The 20,251-nt window shown below is 38.6% G+C and overlaps 1 protein-coding gene across 1 annotated transcript in view; it reads left to right on the top strand.

Moving 5' to 3' along the window:
- The window catches only part of LDB3 (LIM domain binding 3), a 112,393-nt gene that overhangs the window by 31,318 nt on the left and 60,824 nt on the right, over positions 1–20,251 (top strand). Inside the window, exons 5-6 of the mRNA XM_054276882.1 lie at positions 6,106–6,257; positions 18,515–18,590. Coding sequence (XP_054132857.1) covers positions 6,106–6,257; positions 18,515–18,590 — 228 coding nt within the window. The remainder of the gene's footprint in view (positions 1–6,105; positions 6,258–18,514; positions 18,591–20,251) is intronic.

Here is a 20,251-nt window from a genome sequence, read left to right as displayed (position 1 = left end):
GTTATTCAAGGTGGCATTGGTCCATCCTGGCTTGGCACTCCTGAGAATGCGGTAAGCTGGCTGCTTGGAGTGCCCCCAGCCCTTCTGCTGTGGGAGTACGCATTTCAGCACAGGGTGTCCTGAGTTGGAAGTGCTTTACTGTTCATCCCACAAAATCTCTGTGCTGCTGTGATTCCTGGTACCAGAGAGAGGTAGATTAGAGCTATTTTGGGTGTTCTCACATGTATTGTAATCTCTCTTCCTAGCTACAGATGAAGCAGAGCCTGAGAGGCCACTTCAGAATGTCTTTGCAGCTTGCCAGTGCAGCTCTGTTTAGTGTAAATGGAATCTCTTCAGGGTATCAGTGGCATATTTTGCTCATGCTATGAGTGTTCATTTAAGGCAGTTCTTCTTGTCTTATGGAAAACGAAAATAAAAAGCCAAACCAAAGCAATAGAAGAAATTCCACAGAAAGCAGAGCAACAACAACAACAAAAAAAAGCCATTAAAGCCCAATAGTGAATTGAAAACAATGAGGCATATCATTCAGGCAAATGGTAGCTGCAAAATGAAAGTTTTCCTTAGGTTTGGTTAGTGATATGTGCAAGGGTAGTTAGTTTCAGGTTTCTCAAGTCCTTTCTTTACATTTAATTGGTCTTTCTCAGCTTTTCTATCTGGCACAGAAAGGTGTAAAAGCTGTAGGAAGCTTGCACTATGGTAAAGGTTATCTAGGCAGTTTCTTTCCTTGTTTATGTTTTGTGCCTTCTGGCAACATGTCAAATGAAATGGTGAATTTCTGCCTGCCTCATGACTTATCCCAGTGGGTCTAACTAATTTTCTTTGCATTTTTTCTTGTCCAAAATTGCCTTCTGTTTTCTAAGAAAAACACTATTTTCCCGTTGTTGCTCTTACACTTTTATTACGGGGAGAGGGATGGCAAATGACTCATTTAGGAAAGAATAAAATTAATTTCCTCAATTAACTTTCTTACTGGGTGGGTGAGGAAGAGATGTCTTCTTAACTACCTGGATTCAGTGTGGGCATTCAGCACCTGTTCTGCAGTGGGGTCTCAAAGCATGTCTCTCCTTTCACCAGGTTATGCTCCTCTGTATAAAGAGAGGAAGTTTTGCAGGCACTTAGAGCCTCAGAACTTAGAATGACTCTGAGAGTTTGTTGGAATCTTCTGTGCAAAAAAATGCTTGCATAAATGTAATGGTGAGAGATTTAAATGCTCTTTTCTCTATAGAGGAAACATGTTGTTCCTTAGTCTCTGGCCAATCCTTTTTTTCCTTTTTTTGAGATTTTCTTGAGACATTGTAGTCTCTGATTTTCTGATTATGGAACAGAACATTTTCTTTTAATTATTTCTTCTATTTCAGAGGAGAGCATATTCTTTCTCTGTGCTTTTGCACATTTCCAATGCTGGTGAATATCTCATTATCTGAAATGTTGTATGTTGTTCTTAAATGAGAAGCAGAAAAAATAAATTGTTGGTTTTGGGGTTGATGTCAGGATGGAGTCAGGCATAGCTGAAGTACTGGAAGAAGAGGCCCTGGCTACTGCTGCAGGCTATATTAAGAGTTTCTCATTTGTGTAGGCCTTCCAATGTATTTTTGTCTGCCTTGTAAATTAGGAGTTCCTTGGGGGTAGGAAAACTGTGTCCGTCCATCTGTTTGTACAAGCACTCTCATTAGTATTTGAACACTCATCCACTGAAATGCTGCCTGATCCCTATCTCTCCCCGTTGGAGTGGAGTTGAGGGGGCTTGGCTGGCAGCATGTGCAGTTCTCAAGGTGGTGCAGCAGCTGCTCTTTGTAGGCTGCCCCCCAGAGCTCCTGCTAAGCAGTATTTACTGTGAGCCCAGTGCAGACGGGTTTTTTAGGGCACAGCTGTCACTGTGGTGCTATATATTCACCCAGTGTACCCATCCCCTCACAACACAGCGTAGTAAGAATTCTCTCTCGTGTGCTGGAAGGAACATGTGATACTTCCAGCCTGCCAACTTGCTTTAAGCTGGGGATGTTGGAAGTCAGATGTCTGTCTTGTAGGAAACTTGTGAGGGCTGAAAATTCACGTCTCTGAAGCAGCACATACTCCTCTGCTTTTCCAGAGCAATGAGATGTTTGGTTTTTCAAGATAAAATCTGTGCTTGGGCTTGAGGCACTAAAGAACTACTATTAACATTTGATCTGTTGGTGTTACCCTGGATTGGATTTTGTAAATCAATTGACAGAAATAGCTGTACCCTGAAACTCTGATGAATGTTTTGCTGTAGCATTAAATAAAAGCATTTGCAGCACCCAGCAACTGAGAGCTATATTGTAATCCTGAGCAAGTGAGTTAAGACTATTACAAAGGTTTTCTGAAATCATTCTGTCTAGAACTTGCCCAGAGATTTGTTTTAGGAAAAAAAGATTGGTAGTCAAGTTGGAAAATGCATATTTGTCCTTGACAGTAGTATATTTCTCTAAATTTGTTACTTCTGTTAATAGAAGAGAGGCTGAGATAAGAGCAAAGTAAAATTTGCTATGGAGACAGATCTGGGTTTCTAGTCTAATTCTAAGGTTTAATTAGCATTAGTCCTTCAAAAATATTTTCAAAAATATTTTTAAATAGAAAATATTTGCTGAAGATTTTAGAAAGCTCACACAGTGACCTCTTCTCTGTTTGTGATTTATGGTAGTAAATGTTTTAGCAGATCAGAGATGGGTTTTCAAAGGAAAATACCAACAGATAAAAGATAAACTCTTTGCATTCCATTCCTATCAGCTGGATCTTTAGAAATGGGAACAAGATAGTCTTGAATGTGCCTTGACACTTCAGATCTGTGTGCCCTGTATCTCCATCTGCACACTGGTATTTTGTTCACAACAATTACTGGCTGCTCTTCATGTCTGCTGGAAATGCATGCTGTGCCTTCACTTGGAGCACTCACAGAGATGTCTCTCAGGTTCTAACTAAAATACATGTCATTTTGTACTTTGGTTTTCATGTTTCATTCAGACTATGCATCCAGTCTTTAATAATGCCTTCTATATAAAAGTTTACAGCACCAAAGAATCTAGTGTGCTTTTAACGGGTGGGAAGACCATGAGAAGAAGTAATTCTTTCCTGATACCTACTTCTTGTGTGAATTGCAGATACAATAAATTAGATCTAATTTTTGATTCTTGCTGTCTGTGAAGGAAGGATAAGCTGATTTTTAGAGGTAAAGTGACATCAATAGAGTGCTGTCTCCTGAAATGGGAATTGAAAAAAATAGAATTGTATGAAAGAATTCCACACAGAATTTGCTACCCTTATACTTAGTTGAAGAAGTTGAAACCCTGTAATTTCCTTTTTAAGTAGCAACTGATGGAGCTGTGATTGAGACTTTCCTTCTCTTTCACAGTATGGTGCTCCTGGAGCTCCTTGCCTCAGAAACAAGTGTTGCTAAGTTAGCAAGTCATGTAAATCACAAATTCAGAGTTACTGAGGACTTTTATGTTTGAAATAGTCTTGTGATGAATGTTTTTTCATTTAGGGTGTATTTTCTAAAATATTAGTGAGAAAATATCCCATTAGAAGAAGTGAAATTCGGTCTTTCATTACAACCATCACCTCCCTCTGAATTGACTCGAATTCTAGGAGGGTTGTAGTTTCTGTGTCATTATTTCAAGGTATAACATTTACCTGTGAGGCTACTAAAAGCAAAAGTCAAAGCAAGTGAGAGGGAAACTACTGTGTTAGAGCTGTGTTTAAACTAGCCCCAGATGTAGAGTGTTATCCTGCCTCTGGAAGGTGTGCTTCCCTGGGTTTATTTTGTTTGAGGCATCACTGAGGAGTGGAAGGAGAGGTAGATGTGTTGAGTAAGAATACCCAAGTTAGGGCAGACCTTTGACTTTCAGGAACTGGGGTGATATTAAAAAAACAGTCTTTGTTGTTAACAAGAAAAACATGTGGGGGGGAGTGTGTCCCAGGATTTGGAACCAGCATCACACAGTTAATATTCTGTGGCAAGAACTTGTATGTTTCATGAGGAGGTTAAAAGTAATGTCTTAGAAAAGCAATGTGTGAAGATTATTTATTTTAAAAAGGATAATTTGAAAAAGGCAGAAGTGTCCTGCTTGGTGAATTCAACTCTTACTGACTCATTTGTCTGTGTTCGGCTTTAGTTTGCTTTCTGCCCTTTCTTTACCTTTTATTCTATTGCAGAGTCTGTTTCTCAACATATTTGTGGGACTGAGCAGGGAAGAATCTTTGAGTAACTGCACAAGTACATGTGGGTGTACAAATAATCCATATTCTTTATGGGCTTCTGGATTCTGTGTACTTGGCACAATGCAAGTCAATAAAATGCATAGAAACTAATGTTTGTATAACAGGTTAGAAAAGCTATGCTTGTAACACAAATCTTTTGGTTTTGGTTTGTTGTATTGGGTTTTTTTGTTGTTTTGTTTTGCTTTGTTTTGTTTTTTCTTGTGAGGGTGCATTAGACTGCAGAATAGAGCTCTATCTTTGAAACTACCACAAAATGTTTTCCCCATCCCTCGATTCCTTAACACCAGGAAAATACTTTGGGAAATAATACTGCTATTATCAGTCAACTCTACTTGCATAAGAGCATTTTATCTGTTTCCTTCCCTCAGAAAACACAGAACTCTTTGCTTCTATCTCAAATGAAAAGGTATTAAAACTTGTCTCTTTCAGTCAAATAATTTCTGGGAATTACTTAGAGTGCCTAATTCCAAAGTAATCTTTACTTTTGCATAGTCTGAGTATGCAGGGTGCTGTGTGCTTGAGCACTCTGACAGTAGAACCAGTGTTCTGGTAAACTGACACCTCTCATTGTCAGACTACACTGTCAGTTGGACTTCTGGCCTCAATAGCACCTTTAACAGCGTGTTAAGAAAGGGCTTTTTCCTTTTTTTGCTTATTCATCTTTGCCAGTAAAGCACATGAGCTAACAGTCTGGGGAATTGTTTCGGAAGGAGGGTTTTTTTTTTGCTATGTATATATTTTTAAGTGACGAGGAATTTGACTTTATGGTTTCAGACTTGCAGAATTCACAGGGGACTTTTGGCTCATAATCAAACACATCTTTATTTTATGTTCGCTGTACTGAAGGAACAGAATTTTTGAATGCAGCCTTTGTTGTAGTACTTTAGGTTATCCTTGTGATTTTTAGTGAGGAATGTAAGGAAGTGAGTTTCTAAGGAAAAAGACCTATAGCTTATATCCATGCTCTTTCTGTACTGGATGCTGAAAGCAGAGGACACCTCTGGTGTGTTCATTAAAATTTGTCTGGCTGAAGGTATGTGAAGGCTTTCCTGGTTTAGTGCTGTACTGGTGTTATCCATAAAGAAGCTGAGAGGGCTGTGTAAAATTGACGTCAGGATGCTGTCCATTCAGAGAAGGTGCAGTTCACAAGCTGAGTGGAGCCAACAAAATGTGTTGCCACAGTGAACAAACAGAACTTCTGGACTGTTGTGTCAGTTGTTAGGTTTGTGGTTGCAGCACTGTGTTTTCTTATTTCTGAGAACGCTGGTCTTTCGAGTGTCAGGTCCAACAGGTTGGTGAGACAGGCACGTAGCAATTTGTGTTGGTAATGGAGCTGCAGTTGTATATGGGTAAGGTTAAGTAGAATAATTTCCTCTAAAGCCTGCTATTAAAGAAACAAAGTGTGCCCAAGGCCGCTCACACGCATTCATTTTCCATCTCCTCAATAAAATAAATTAATTTGGGGAAAATGGCTTTTAGGAGGAAAAATACAATAAAATCATGCAGTGGATAGTAGTTCATACATTTTCTGCTTCTGAGTAATGTTTCTATATACTGCTGCTGTATGGAGATAATTATCCCCTTGAGATAGTGATAATAGGTGGTAAGGGAACCACTACGTTGGACTTAACCTCTCAACAAGTAGATGGTCTCCTGGACCTTTGCAGAAGTGTGAGTTAACTTTGATTTGTTTAATTCCCATAAGTTTTGATTTTTCACCCATACAATAATGGATACAAATATTGTTGTATCTATTAGTGTATTTTTTGCTGTATCTATTCTGTACTATAATTCTGGGCAAGTTCTTCAACTGTTCTGTATACAGAATGACTTGTCAGACTAAGACTTTTGTCTTTTTCCACGCAGATCACCCCTGGCAGCAAGGCAGCACAGTCACAGATGAACCCAGGGGACCTTGTCGTGGCCATTGATGGAGTCAACACTGACAGCATGACCCACCTGGAGGCCCAGAACAAGATCAAATCAGCCAGCCACAACCTGAGCCTCACTCTGCAGAAGTATGTTGGAATAATTTAAACTTGTTGTGTTCCTAAGGACAACCTATGAAGCTTATGACTGAAGGTTGCAAGTGTTTTATCCCTGTCTATTAGATTTAATTGAAGTGCTCATGGCACAGATATGAGATGAAAAGCCAAAATCTGCTCTGATTCTTGTAGAAGTCAGCATGGATTCATACAGAAATCAAATGGTTGGGTTGAGTGTATCTGTGTGGATTTAGCCTATTGAATACAGGTGTAGTCCCATATCCATTCAAGCTTCTGTTAAATGAATCCAACAGTGATGTTTATTTGATTATTCTCATGTGGGCAACACAGTTTAGTTTGGCTAATTTATGAACAACTGTTCTAATGACAACAAACACAACAAGTGTTACAAGTGCATGGGAGGGACCTCATGAGAATTTGTGCTAATGGTCTGGCACCTGTGAGTTTGAAAGTCTGCTCAGTATCTGACCCAATAAGGAAGATGTAGCCCAAGTGCAGGGAAGGGAGGCAGTAGAATGTGGAGAGGGCAGGTTTTACCACAGAGATGTGATAAAAGTTGTCTTGCCAGTAAGAAAGCAGTTAATGGGTTTTTTAACTTCTGCTGGTTAATGTTACTTTCAAGGAAATTTGTTCTCAAGTTAGATAACCTTGCACAGAGGGTTTCTGTAATAAATGCATTAATATTTAAAGCTCCATAATTATAGAAAGCAAAGTAGCTGCTAATTTTATTGCATTGTGAAGAAGATAATTTTTTGTACAGGGCAGGCAAAGACAAGTACAGAAAGCACACTGTAATGTGGAAGTACAATTTCTGAGAAAAGAATCTCATATATGAATGTGCAGTAAATATAATCAATATCAGGAACATACTAATAGCTAAAGAATAAGGAGTTTAGATGTAGTTTCAAAGACAGGACAGGGTACTATAAAGCAAAATATGTGGTTGATTTTCCCCCATGGCTTTAAGTTTGTCTTTGAGTGTTCCAGATAGAGTAGAAAATCACTAACTTGATGCATGTGGTTGAATTCTCATCCTATCACCCACTCCAACTTCTTTTTTCTTCACTTGGAGTTAGAGTGTTATTATAAATATATTTATGATTTTTTTTTGGCAAAGATTTAAATTGTTCTGGTTTTTTTTTTATTTAAAAGCTAGGAAAAATCCTTTCTGATTGTCAGAATGTCTGTCTGATTTTCTGTTGAACCTTTGTGTTTTTACATTGAGAGAAAACATTTCTTATTTTGCTTTGGGCTGTTCCACATTTGGTATTAATTTTCCTGAATATTGAACCCAAAAAGTTGTGCAGTGTCAGCCGCTATGGCCTGGCCATAGAGGTTTAAATGGTTTAAAACTACAAACCAACAGCTTTTCTTATTCACAGAAGGATTGCCAAATTCATGACTAACAAATCCAGATTATCCCAATACATATCACAGAGACAAGTTACTTAAAAGAGTAATTTTGATCAAGTGCTGCTAGGGATATTTCATTTGAGTAATCATTGTGCTTTTTTTATTTGCTGACCTCTAAATTACAACACCAGCAATTCTAGTGGCCACATCATTAAAAAAAAAGGAAACTAGTGGAAGTACCTTTATTAATTGCTTTCATCTCTATATATTGTTTCTTCTGGTTTTTTTTAAGGCTCTGTTCCTGTCTCTTGGTTCCAAAACAATAATATATAATTCAAATACTCGAGTTACATGGATAAAGAACAACCAAAGAAAGCAGTAATGGAGTGTTCCAGAGACTGAGATATGTTTGCATAGGTAATAGATGTAGATATTTTGAAAAGAAGGAAAATGGCGTAAAGTAAAATGAAATACTAGTAAAAATAAATAGGTGATAAAACAGCTTTTTTTATCAAATGAAATTTTTTTCAGATGATGTTTTTGCTCTGAAATTATACAATTAATGGGCTCTTCTTTTCAGCTATTTTATGATGTGAGCTATTAGTTTGCCTTTGTGACCCGTTCAGCCTCATTAGGAAAACCCAGTGAAAAAAACTGAAAAGTATTTTTTTTAAATCATTTTTTTTTTCTTAAATGACATGAGGATGTTCAAAAAAGTTGTGCTCAGAGGTATTAAGCTTACTTTACTTTGCACAGTTCAGAATTTATAGAAGCTAAATCCTAGCAGCAAGTGATACTGACCAACTGAGGTACACATAGAACCTTATTAAGGATCCAATGTCTTGAACAAAAGGCATCTCCACTATATTCAGGAAGTTATATAAATCTTGCCTTAAAAAATAATCTTTTCCTTGGACACAAATGGGTTCATTTACCCAAGGGCAAAAAGATTATCGATTTAGTCACCTGCCCAAAATGTACAATGCAATATCCTTTTTTCAGCAAAGCATTTTACAAATATTGGGTTGGTGAAAAGAATAGCATGAAAAGAAGGTAGCAATGATAAGGGACAGTAACTTTCAACCAAATAAGAACAAGACAGAAGAGAGGCAAAATCTCCCGGGACGTGGTTACCAGGAAAATGACTGAGCTAAGAGATCACTTTGACTTTTTTTAGACATGGCTTGCAGCGATGAAACTGGAGCAGTGTTCTACTACTATGGAAAAACAGCCCTAGTTGCCATAAAGAGCACAGAGCTGGAAGTGCTCACTTATCCTATTTGTATAAAAGTTTGGAAATCCTTTCCAATGGAAAAGGCACATCTGTGCATTACAAGATTGACTGTTGTGATAGGAAAACTTAAGCTCGAAATTGGGATGATACTGGACATGTATGTGAAGTAGTCACAGGGCTCTACAGAATGTTTCAAGGTCATGGAATGCCTTAGCAGGCAATCTGTGGCTTGGTTTCGCTGTAGCAGCACTGGAAGTTGAACTGATCTTGCTTGTTTTATCTGTAAGGCCATGGAAGAAGCAGTGGAATGTGAAATCTTGATGAAAATCCTGCAAGATAGAAAGCTTTTTTTTTTTTCCCTAATGTTTCTTGGCTCTCTAGAGCAATGGCCTTTTCCTTTATCGGTCGTGGCCGTGAAGGTTTCATGAGCATTGTTTATAACCTGGCAGTGTTTGCTGCTTCTCACTTTTATTACAGCGCTTCGTTCTCTGCAGGCTTTTTTCAGGGTGGGGAACTGCTTCTTGTTTTAATTTGGCTGTCAAAAAAAGCTGCACATGGTGTCAGCACTTGTGCAGGACATCCAACTGCAAGGCATCAATCATAGAAAAAAAGGAAGTGGTAAGAGCCCCCATTCATACTCGCCTGCCTAAACAATGGGATTCTGTGATTTCCTTTATGAACTTAGTTTTAATTCAAGTAACACCTGCACTGTTCAAGGCACACTAACCTAGACCTTCCATGAATGTTCAGTGCTGGCCTGAGTGGAGTTCTCCATGATTCAGCCATGGCTTCAGGAATTTGTGCATGTCAAGTGTTTTCTGACAACTCCCTTCCCTAAACTCCCTCTTTAATTTGTTCTTATCACCTCAATCATGCTATGTTTTCACATAAACCCACAAAATTAGACTAGAAGTCTCACCATTTATGCCAGAGGTTCGATCAGGCAGCCAGAACTTCTTAGTGGCTTGAGCTGTATTGTCTGGCTGCTGATTTCTCTGCATCCTGCAGTCTGCCTCCCTTTGCTGCTTCTGAGAATCAAAAAGATGCAGACAGGCAAGTGCTGGGAAGTTGAAGTATTTGGACCATGCCTGGAGAAAGGAACCTGTGATCCAGTGCTGTGGCCATGTCTGGGACCCTCCAGACTAGCACTGCTTCATTAAGTTTAGAAGACAAAATACAGCTAGGAAGTGAATTCTTTTTTGCTGAAGACAAGAGCAGGAGTGAGAGGAGAAGAAAAGAAGTGTCTTTGGCACTGTGCGTTATTACTCAGCAGACTCCCACGAGGCACTCAGGGAAACCAGACTGATATTCTAAAGTGTTACATACCTCTATAGATACAGCTTATTCCTTAGAAACCTGCATTGCTCTAGGTGTACTGGGAGGATTGGTGCTGGTTGTGCTGGACTATGCTGTGGAAAGCTATGATCGTACTCTGTATTGGCCTGGGTTGGGGTGGAAAAAAGACATTGCTTTGCTTTTAGTCTGTTTGTGACCTCCTGGAGTTCAGTTCTCAGTCATTTTTCAGTATCAGTTTCTAATCAGTTACTTGAGCTACACAGCTGCCCTCAGGCATTTTATTTCTAGGCCAGTCAAAGTTCATCTTTAATTGTCTGTCTGTCCCACAGATATTAGGCCATAAACATTGGATTGTGCAGTATTCAGTTCACAGTGAAAAACAAAATGCATGCAAAGCCTATTTTTTTCATACAAATGGGTTTCTTTCTTAAATGCACAGTAAATACAAGAGAGCAGCTTTATTTGTCAACATGTTTCACTGGAGCATCCACAACATAACTCAAGTAATGTGATCAGCCTCCTTGGAAAGGATTCACCAAATGTACTGGCTTAGTTTTGGAAAGTGCTGTAACATGAGTGTGCCTCATTCTGCTGGCACAAACATTCCTGTGTCACTCTAAGGCTCCGCTTTGGCGTCACTCTGTGCTGCTGGAGAGGAGCAGGGGAGGTGGAGACTTCTGTGCAGGGTGCACATTGACAAAACTTCCCCCTCCCAGGGCATGCCAGTGATGCTACCCTTTGCTTTCAGACAGTCACAATTGGCTGTCTTTTGCTGGAAAATCGTGAGCTAAATAATTCTTTTCTCTACTGAAAGGGAAAGTGTCAGAGGCGAGGCTATGAGAGACTTATGGTAAATATTTAATAGCTTTCCTTTTTTGTGCAGCACCAAAAGATGGCTGATCCTGCAGTATTTATTTCAGGCCTACTATAAATAAAGCATGTGGTGACAGCAAACTGCAAGCAAGGGGAGCTCAGTGGTTATTGTAAACTGCTTTCTTTTGTCTGATGCTGGGTGTAGTAACCAATTCTGTGCATGTTTTAGGTCTGCTGATGGGCACATTTAAATCAGAACCAGAATAGGGCTGTATTTATGCTCAGAAGAATTAAAAGATGATATTTGTTCCAGCTCAGGGTAAATTGGAACTATATATACAATATAGATGAAAGAATGGTCTGAACTAGTTGGACTATTCAAAATATTAAGCAGATCAGTAGAAAAAAGAACACTAATGGTGGATATGACATGCCATACTAGTTAGCTTATTTTGCTTACACCTGTGACTGTAGAACTTCTAAGTCATCTGCCACCAATAGCCAAGGTTTTTTCCTTCCTTCTGGTGGTTCTGTGTGCTTCAAGTATTAAAAAAACATCCCACTAATGGGTAAAGGAAGACATGCTGTATTACTGAGGAAATTGGTCCTCCCTCCCTCTGTGTGAAATAGAGGTGACTCCCATTGTGTGCACAGTTGTCTCTATATGCAGATATGAGAGGACAGTAGGATTTGTTTACAGATGTCAGGCTATCATTTGGACAGGATTGTGAGCTACTCTCTCTGAGTAGTAACATTTAGTGCTGCTATTTCCGTGGAAAATGAAATAAAGTATCAATGTCAGTCACTGGAATAAATACAAATATATTCCTTACATGAGCAGTTTAATTTAGTGTATTGCTATTTACACTCACTGCATAAAGTGTCCTTGTTAGTTTTAGAAAAGAGCCTGGAAACTGTGGATATATGCCAAGGCTTTAAAGGGCAGTGAAGATTTCATCGCAGCAAGATTCTGCTTAGGGATTAGAACTGTTCTCAGAGTGCACATCACTTCCCCCCCCTCCCCCAATACCAGCTTAGAGGTGAGTTTAAAATTCATTGTTTTATGTGAGAAATATTTTCTGGTTCCCTAAAGATAATCTCCATGTGAATTCTTTCACGTATTATATTTCACTCACCATGGAAAGGTTAAGATGGGTACCATGGACCCATCTCACCAAAGTCAGTGGGCTGACCCAGCTTAGTAAATAAACATGGCAGTTGTATTCTTTCAGACAAACAGTTCCTGCCTGCTCTCTGCAAGGAGCAAGTAGACACGATAGCCCAAATGTTACAATAGCCAGCAAGGTCACAGTCTGTTCAGGCTGGGACCTTTTCCTGTTAATGCTGATTAGCTTGAGCACAGTCATGGAAAAATGTAAATTACACACTTAAAGCTAATTGGAATGGATGAAAAAGTATTTTTTAGAAGTGGAATGAGGAATTTTTTAATTAGGTAAAATACTGAAGCTTTACTAGATAAGTCTTGTAAACATTATTTGTGTCTGTGAGTTTTTTGGTTTCCTTTGGATCCTTTTCACCATGGTGTTTCTTGCCCATCAAGCCCTATAAACGCTGCCTGCCCTAATTTTTTGTTTCTCCAACAAACTCTTAATTATTGGCAACCCATTGTTTCTTGCAGTGATAACCAAGGTCTGTTTAGCCTGGCTGTTGGACAGCTCTTGGTGTCTGTGCTGTCCCTGGCTGGTGGCTGCTAGAGCACATTGCTGCTGAGCACTGGGAACATTTTTTCTGATGATCTTAAATGAACAAATCTTTTTATTATTTATATGTTTACATTCAGTATATTTTTAGCATCTCTCAATAATTATAAGTTATCAGTGTAATAATTAAATCATTAATAATAAATAAATATGCCAAATTTTAAGTTCCAAGTGAACTGCTGTATCTGAAGTTTTTATGCTATTAAGCCTTGAGCCCTCTGGTAAATCTGACCTCATTTCAGCCTCTTGTTTTTGATTCTGAACTGACATTGTCAATAACTACTCAATGCAAATTCTACTATTAACCAATTTATGTGAGAGTAGTGGCTTCCTAGTTATGATACTTAACAATTTAGGTATTTCTGAATATTTCAAGAGTATTGTGGGTTTGTCTGCCCTGGGCTGCACATAAATTTGATATAAATTAATGTATGTCTTCAACAGTGTTAATGGCAATATACATCTACATACAAATTCAACCCATGACAGCATAAACAAGTTTTGTAATGAATTTAAATTTCCTTGGTCGGAATCCACATTTTTTTATGGCTTACACAAGTTTTCAATAGTGATATGTAGAGGAAATTTTTGGAAATTGTTTAAAAACAGTGCAAAGACAGGAAGAAGGAGACAGAGAAATAACCTGCCTGAGTAAAGGTGTCTGCACTCCTTGGAGGTTAAAGGTGTCCACACTCCTTGGAGCTTGCTGTGTGCATTGGATGAGTGCCAGGCATGTGCTCAGCATTCCTACTTGGTACACTGTGGGTAGCTGTCACCCCCAGGGCAGAGCTGCAGGGATACTGGATAGCCTCCCTGTTTGCCATAGAAGCTGCTGGGATGCAGGAATTTTAGGGTCAGTACCAAGTCAATTAAGAGCAGATGGAGGCATTGGCAGCCAGTGGCTCCATTCAGGAGGGAACAAGCTGGAGGGCAGAATGTGGAGCGGTTCAGGAAAGGAGGGATTTTCCACAGCAGGGAAGGAGTTAGGAGGATACAACAGGGACTGTGCAGATGCCAGAGAAGTAGAGAGGGTCAAAGAGAGATCAGGAGAGCCTTGGAAAAATCTTATCTTCTCACACACTGGCTTCAGTTCGCATTCTTTCCTCCCTTTTACAAAAATCTCCAAAGCCTCTTCCTTTTCACTTTCCCTTTCTATCCCTTAATGTTTGTAGTTGCCTCTGACTCAGATTCCTTCTAAGGGAAAATAGGTATTAGATACTTCCAAACAGCTTTTTTATTGGTCAGCTGCTCCCTTTTGGGCTGATGCCCTCTATGCCTAACAAGCTTTTGCCCTTAGGGCACTGTGGGTGTGAACATTAGGTCTGGAAAGTGTAATTGCCCAGCTTGCCATCTGAGTGCAGCGTAATGCAGGGAAATAATGAATCAGTCATCCAACCAAATGCTAATATTTGCATTTGCCATTGATATATAAAGAGCAAAAGTGCTGGTAGAAGTATTTTTCAATTTTATTGCAGGCTGAGATGATACCCTGAGAGAGGGAAAGTAGGTCTGATCCTAGACCCAGAGTGATCACAGTTGTATTTGAAGTACTGTGAAATGTTCAGGGCTTTGTCTTTGTGATTCTCATTGCAGTCACTAAGAGTGACAATGAGAAGTCACTAAGAGTGCTTGCTGATGTCCCAGGCAGGGCATAGGGAATTACACCACGGTATCATGGGATTCAAGATTTTCTGTGCAAGACTTAGAAACAAGCAGCTGCTTTTGTTTGGCTGCCTAATTCACTGGTTAGCTGAAAATTTAACTGGCACATTCATATCTTAGCACTTAGAAAATGGACACCTCAACTTGAAAATCATGAGTAATAGTTTATCTTTTTCTGTCTCTTCCTGACACTCCCATCATCATTCCCAGCAAATTTTCGGGAATATGTATGAATATATATATATATATATATACATATCAGAAGCCCTGTTCCACATGTTTTGTTTTGCATCCTGTTCTGTGCTTACCTGCTGCACTCCAGAATACCTCCATTTCAGTTAGGTGATAGCTGAAGTATGGAAAAGTTCTAACTCTAATTTAATCAGTTTTATTACCTTTCCATGCACTTGATGCCTTTTCATTTTCTAGAAGTTGAAATACTAGGATACAATTATGAAGATATTCAAGAAGTGGTAAATAAGTGCTCATGTGTCATAAAATGACAAATGAAAAAGCATACTGTAAAAGAGAAATGTTGATTTTAGTTGTCCTGAGAATTAGTAAAGATAGACATTGACTGGTGAAGATATGAAATAGAAGAAAAGCCCCATGAAGATGAAAAAGAGCTATTATCTCTTAGATCCTGTCACCTCTTTTCAAGTACAATGTTGTGCTCCCCTGAGGATGCAATTTAAACTGATAGTGCATCACAGAACTCCTTTGCAGCCTTTTCTTAGGCAGGCAGTTGACTTAGGTAGCAGTTGCACTCCTCAGTGCAGTTGATTTATAATAAACCTTTGTTGTGAGTATAAAAATACCAGGATTGAAGTCAAGTGCTCTTCAATTAAAGACCCATTTAGGTGGGAACAAGTAGAAATTCTGGCAGTCATCTGAGCAGTGCTATCAAAATTGAACTGCTTTGCAAAGCTACATCCATCTTGGTTTTGAACTTCACTAAAAAACAAAACCAGCACTGAGGGAGAAAAGAGATGTATCTGTGGAAATAAAAAGAGTTTAGAAAAATACCAGAATTATGTATTTGATCATCTTGGAGCTATTTTAAGTTTTCATTTTTAAATAAGATTTTTGTTTCCACCTTTAACTTGGAAAATGTAGAAGAAAATGTCTAAAAGTTGAAATCAAATTAAATGCCTAAGAAAAAAAACTTGATAAAAAGTTTCAACATCAAATCTAAAATTACCACAATCATTGTGAAATTTGGGCTTTCACCCTTCTCATAGCCTTACTGAGCAGGTACACCCTCAAGTGTTTGGAATAAAATAATTTTGCAATCAGTGGATTAAAATGTAAACCTGGACACATATGTTCCCTACAGCACCATCATCACTTGAGAAGCAAATTTCTGTTGCTGCAGGATTTGATCCATCTTGCAAGAGAGGGAGGAAAAAATGAATGTTCTGAACTTGCAGATGTTTTTCCTGGAGGAGTAATGACTCTTATGTAAATAATCACTTTATTCTGCAAGTGCATACAATTTCATTCCACAAATTGATTTCACCTCTTCTGCCCTTTTCTCTGGTGCAAGCCTCTGCTAGATCTAGCAAGCCTCATTATTCTCTTTTTAAATATCAAAGCTATAAACATCCAAGCCAGAGCTGTGTAGGAACATCGTTTTCAAGTAACATCTTGAAATCTCCAAGTTGGTGTCAAATACAAATCTTGGCTAACACTGTGGATGTATTTTATCACTAATGTGGAAAAAAATGCGCCTTTTTAGCATCATCTTCTGTGGGCAGGTAATGAGAGAGGAAAAACTAAACATACTATAAACATCAGAAGTGATGGAATAGTCTGGGAAATAAATTCTTTTGCTGCAATACAACTGTTTTCCAGTTAAGCATGAAACATGCTCTGTGGTTGTTTGCTCAACCTCTGTACGTGGCAAACCACATTTACAGTGCTGAGCAAATCTGGCACTAAAATTCATCATCAGTGAGCAGAGCAGGGGGACACTTTATATGGTATGCCCAGGGCCACCAATGTCACCTCACAGAGATAACTGGGTGTACTCAGAAATTACAGCAATGGAAAGAGGAGCAGAATCATCCCCTAAATCTTTGTGTGTTCATAAACTGTCACTGTCAATTTTCAGCTACCCTGTGTTATGAGCTGCAGTTGATTTTTTTCTCTTTTTTGCTGTCTTTCATGATACATGTGCATGTCTCATAAATATGATTTATCATTTCTCTTTTTGAGCTGAAGTGGTTGGAGGAAGAGTATGGCATTCATTCCTGAGGGAAGATAACTTGCCTGAGGAAAGTTTGGTTTAGGCAGTTAGTGAGTAGCTCTTATTCTTAGAACCTGAAGGTATCTGTTTCTCAGATAATTATATCTTGGGAGTATATTGTGATATATTTCAGCTGTGAGTATGAATTACAGTTTTCTAGCCCATTGTTTCAGGAATACTTTGTCAGTGAATTTCACAGGTTAATTACACATTGTTCAACAAAATGCTACTTTTCATTGTTTCCTCAGACTGCATTCATTTTTGTAGTACCTGCTTGTAAGGTAGGGATCTGTTACATCAGCTTTGTTTTCAGCTCTCAAAGTAGCAAAATTTCCTTATGTTCTAAGTGGAAATCTTCCACTTCTTGTAAGGATTACTCCTTTCTCCTAGGTGGTCTTTTTTTGTATGTTCACTACTGCTATGGAAAAAATGTTAAGTGTAACAGCTAAAGTCAAACCCAGAGCTCAGTGTGAGGCTGGGTACTAATGCAGGGATTGCCACTGGGGATGAGCCCTGTTCCTGTGGAGCTCAGCTTTCCCTCTCTCACAGATGCCCCTGGTAAGTATTTCAGAGGAAAGTGAGCACAGCCCTCAGTAAGGAAATAATGAACCTAACACAGAAGGTCTTTTGAGCTGTGCTGTGAAAAATGAGAGTCTGTATATTTACTTATTATGCCCAGTCTAAAGCAGCTCTTGGGGCTTTTTCTTGTTAAGTGTAACTGTTTGATCCTTTCTGATACTCTGCTCTTCTCATAGTCTCAATGATGTCTTGTAACAATGAGTTTCACCTCAGGTTAATCAAGTTCTCCAGAAAAAGATGTTTTCCTTTATCAATTTTATATGTGTTGTCTTTTCAATTTCATTCAATGTCCACAAGAGTAGTTTTTATTTCCCTTTTTCTACCATTCATTATTTTCTAAGCCTCTGTAATGTCTTCCCTTCTTCATCTCCTGTCTAAAGCAAACAATTTCAAATGTCTTAGCTGATTCTACTTGATTTGTAAGTTTTTAAGTATTTTTATTTCATTTTTGTACCTGTCCTAATTTTATAATGTACTTTTAAAATATTAGAATTTGAGGCATAAGCCTGATCTGTAGATTGGAAATGGGATATTATTTGTGTAACTCTGATTCTTTTGACTCTTTCTGTTTTTAGTTTCCTTTTCTCTGGGGATCCCATATGTACTGGAATATTTTCAGGGGAACTTCCACCACTAGGCAGATTCTCAACACCTCCCACAACTACATCTTCACTTACCTGGGACAGTAGAAGTGCTTCAGATGACACTGTGCTTTCTTTGTTATTCCAATGAAAGGGCACACTGTTTGTTTTCAAAGCATTTTTTGGGCTTTTTAAATTATCAAGGACACATGTTTGTGAAATACAGGTGAAACACAGGCACCTGGAGTGGCTAATTCAGTAGTGTTCTGCTCGTTGTGAAACTCAGTTGTCTGAATGAAGCCGTGTTTCTTCCTGAAGAGAGGTTTAAGTAATTGCAGTTGTAGTTGTACAGTTTAAGCTATTAAATAATAGTATTTTGAGGAGTTATCTTGAGATGCCTCAGCACCAAAGTTTAGCCTCTGCATTTTAAAACACCTCTAAGTCTCTTTTTCCGGAGTGCTGCCCAAACTTGAATTTATCTAGTTGAATTTATCTGACTTTCCCATGAAAATGCAGTTTGTCACAAGTATTGGAAAACAGATGATCTCCCAAGTCAGAGGTTGCTTCCATAACTGGTGAATTTTCATCATTCAGAGAAACTTTCTCAAACTTTTTCTCTCATTTAATACCTTTGTAAATGAGGATGTAGCACAGAAAAAAGTCTAGACTATGCTTAACTTTCAGTCCTGATGTGGCAGCTTTTTGGCTTGAAATAAGAGGTGAAAAATAGGAGTGCAGATTGCACATATCTTTTATTTTCTCTTTTTTTTTTTAATCCCCAGATCTAAACGTCCAGTGCCAGTTTCAACCACAGCTCCCAGAATTGACTCTCCCAGGGCTGTAATTCCCCATCAGAAGGTAAGTGACACATTTCTCCTCAGCCAGAGTGAATGCCCTTTCTATCTGCTGTGGTGAAGGTAAACATCTATTGCAGGAAATAGCTTCTGCCTGCCCCAAATAATTAAAGGTTGAATGAATGCACAGGCAGCAAAACTGCTGCAAGGCAATGTATTAGTGATCTGTATTCTTCTAATTTCTGATTAGAAGGACCAAAGCATCCAGCTATCCTCTGATGTGATTTGGTCTAGCCAATTCTGAGCAACTGTTTTCATCTTAGCAACGGGAAGCTGCTAAAGCTTCTGAAAAATCCAGATTTGCTTTCGTAGATTGTTGGGGAGAACCACTAGACTGTGCCTCAATCTATCCAAATCCTGGCTGCAACTGAAATGACACTGATTTGGAGACAGGACATGAGGGCATTTGAAAGCTTTCATCCTATAGTGTTCTTATCATAGTATTCAGAAGACTTGAGAATAAAAAATGAAGAGGATAAATCAATTTAATGAATAACAGCAAGTGGCAGAGGAAATTAATGGCTTGGTTTCCATTGTCAAAGCACATCATGTTTCATAAAATAAATGTTCATTTTAGAATAAACACTGACTGTACCTGGCAACTCATCTTCTGTATCTTTGGAGACACCGAGGAGCAGGGGTACCTGAAAGGTGGTGCATATATCCTTAGGCTCAGGCTCTGGGCAGGACATTTGTATTGCTGATGCATTTCATTAGATAAATGGACAGGAGCTAAAGTTTCCATTGCTGCAACTTATCCCTGCTGTCTGTGCCAGTTTCATCCCTAGCATGCATATAAATAAAAAACACTGAAGATCAAAATACATGGGGAATTAGATGATTTTCTACTGGTTTTGACAGTTCCAACATCCATAGATCAATTTTAAGTAATTTTTATAAACTCTGTGCTTTCCAAATTCAGAGCACAGATGGTAACATCATCCCTGAAGCTGCTGCAAATAGGTTCAGAACAGCAGAAGAGAATGCACCTGGGGGGAATAATTTGCTTCAATTTTGTTTTGTGAAATTTTAAATTAACCTGACTGGCTATTTATTAGTTGAGGCAGAAATTGTTTTTTTAGATTGGATCTTGTAAACTTTTTTGGCAAGGGAAGATGAAATTAAGAATTAATCTTACTCAGAGTTGTTTCTGTTTATGTCATGATGTTATAAAAAGTTATTGTGGAGGAACTGATTGGAATAGTCACTGAACAGTACTGTGAAATTCCTAGACCAAAAGCCATGAATCATTCTTTTGGTTAAACTGGTGTTTGACTGCACCAGCAAAGTAACAGGGACAGGAAGGGAAAGGAGTTCTCATTTTCCCAGAAGGTGCACCCAGAATGCTGTCAGTGTTCAAGGCAGTGAGTAGATGTGTCTCATCAGAGTTATTCACCAACATGAGATGGACACCTGCCTTTTGGGGCTCTATAGACCTGCACAGGTATGAAAATTTTGTCTCCTTCCTTCATAGGCACATAAAGCTCTTATATATTGGACTTTCATTGCTCTTTTAGATGCATTTTAGGTGCATTTATTCCTTGCCAATTGTCAGTTTTAAAATTGCTGACACAAGTTTTCAAAGCCGTTTACCACAGAAAATACTTTTCTCCCTTAATTATCTACTGTATAGAAAAGTTGACTTTACACACAGCAGGGATTTTT

Source organism: Melozone crissalis, unplaced genomic scaffold (assembly GCF_028551555.1).
Source record: "Melozone crissalis strain CALT ecotype California unplaced genomic scaffold, PUWL_Pcris_2 ptg000019l_1, whole genome shotgun sequence".
NCBI classification, from domain to species: Eukaryota; Metazoa; Chordata; class Aves; order Passeriformes; family Passerellidae; genus Melozone; species Melozone crissalis.
Note: the sequence above shows the minus strand (reverse complement) of the source record. Positions and strands in the feature narration are given on the sequence as shown.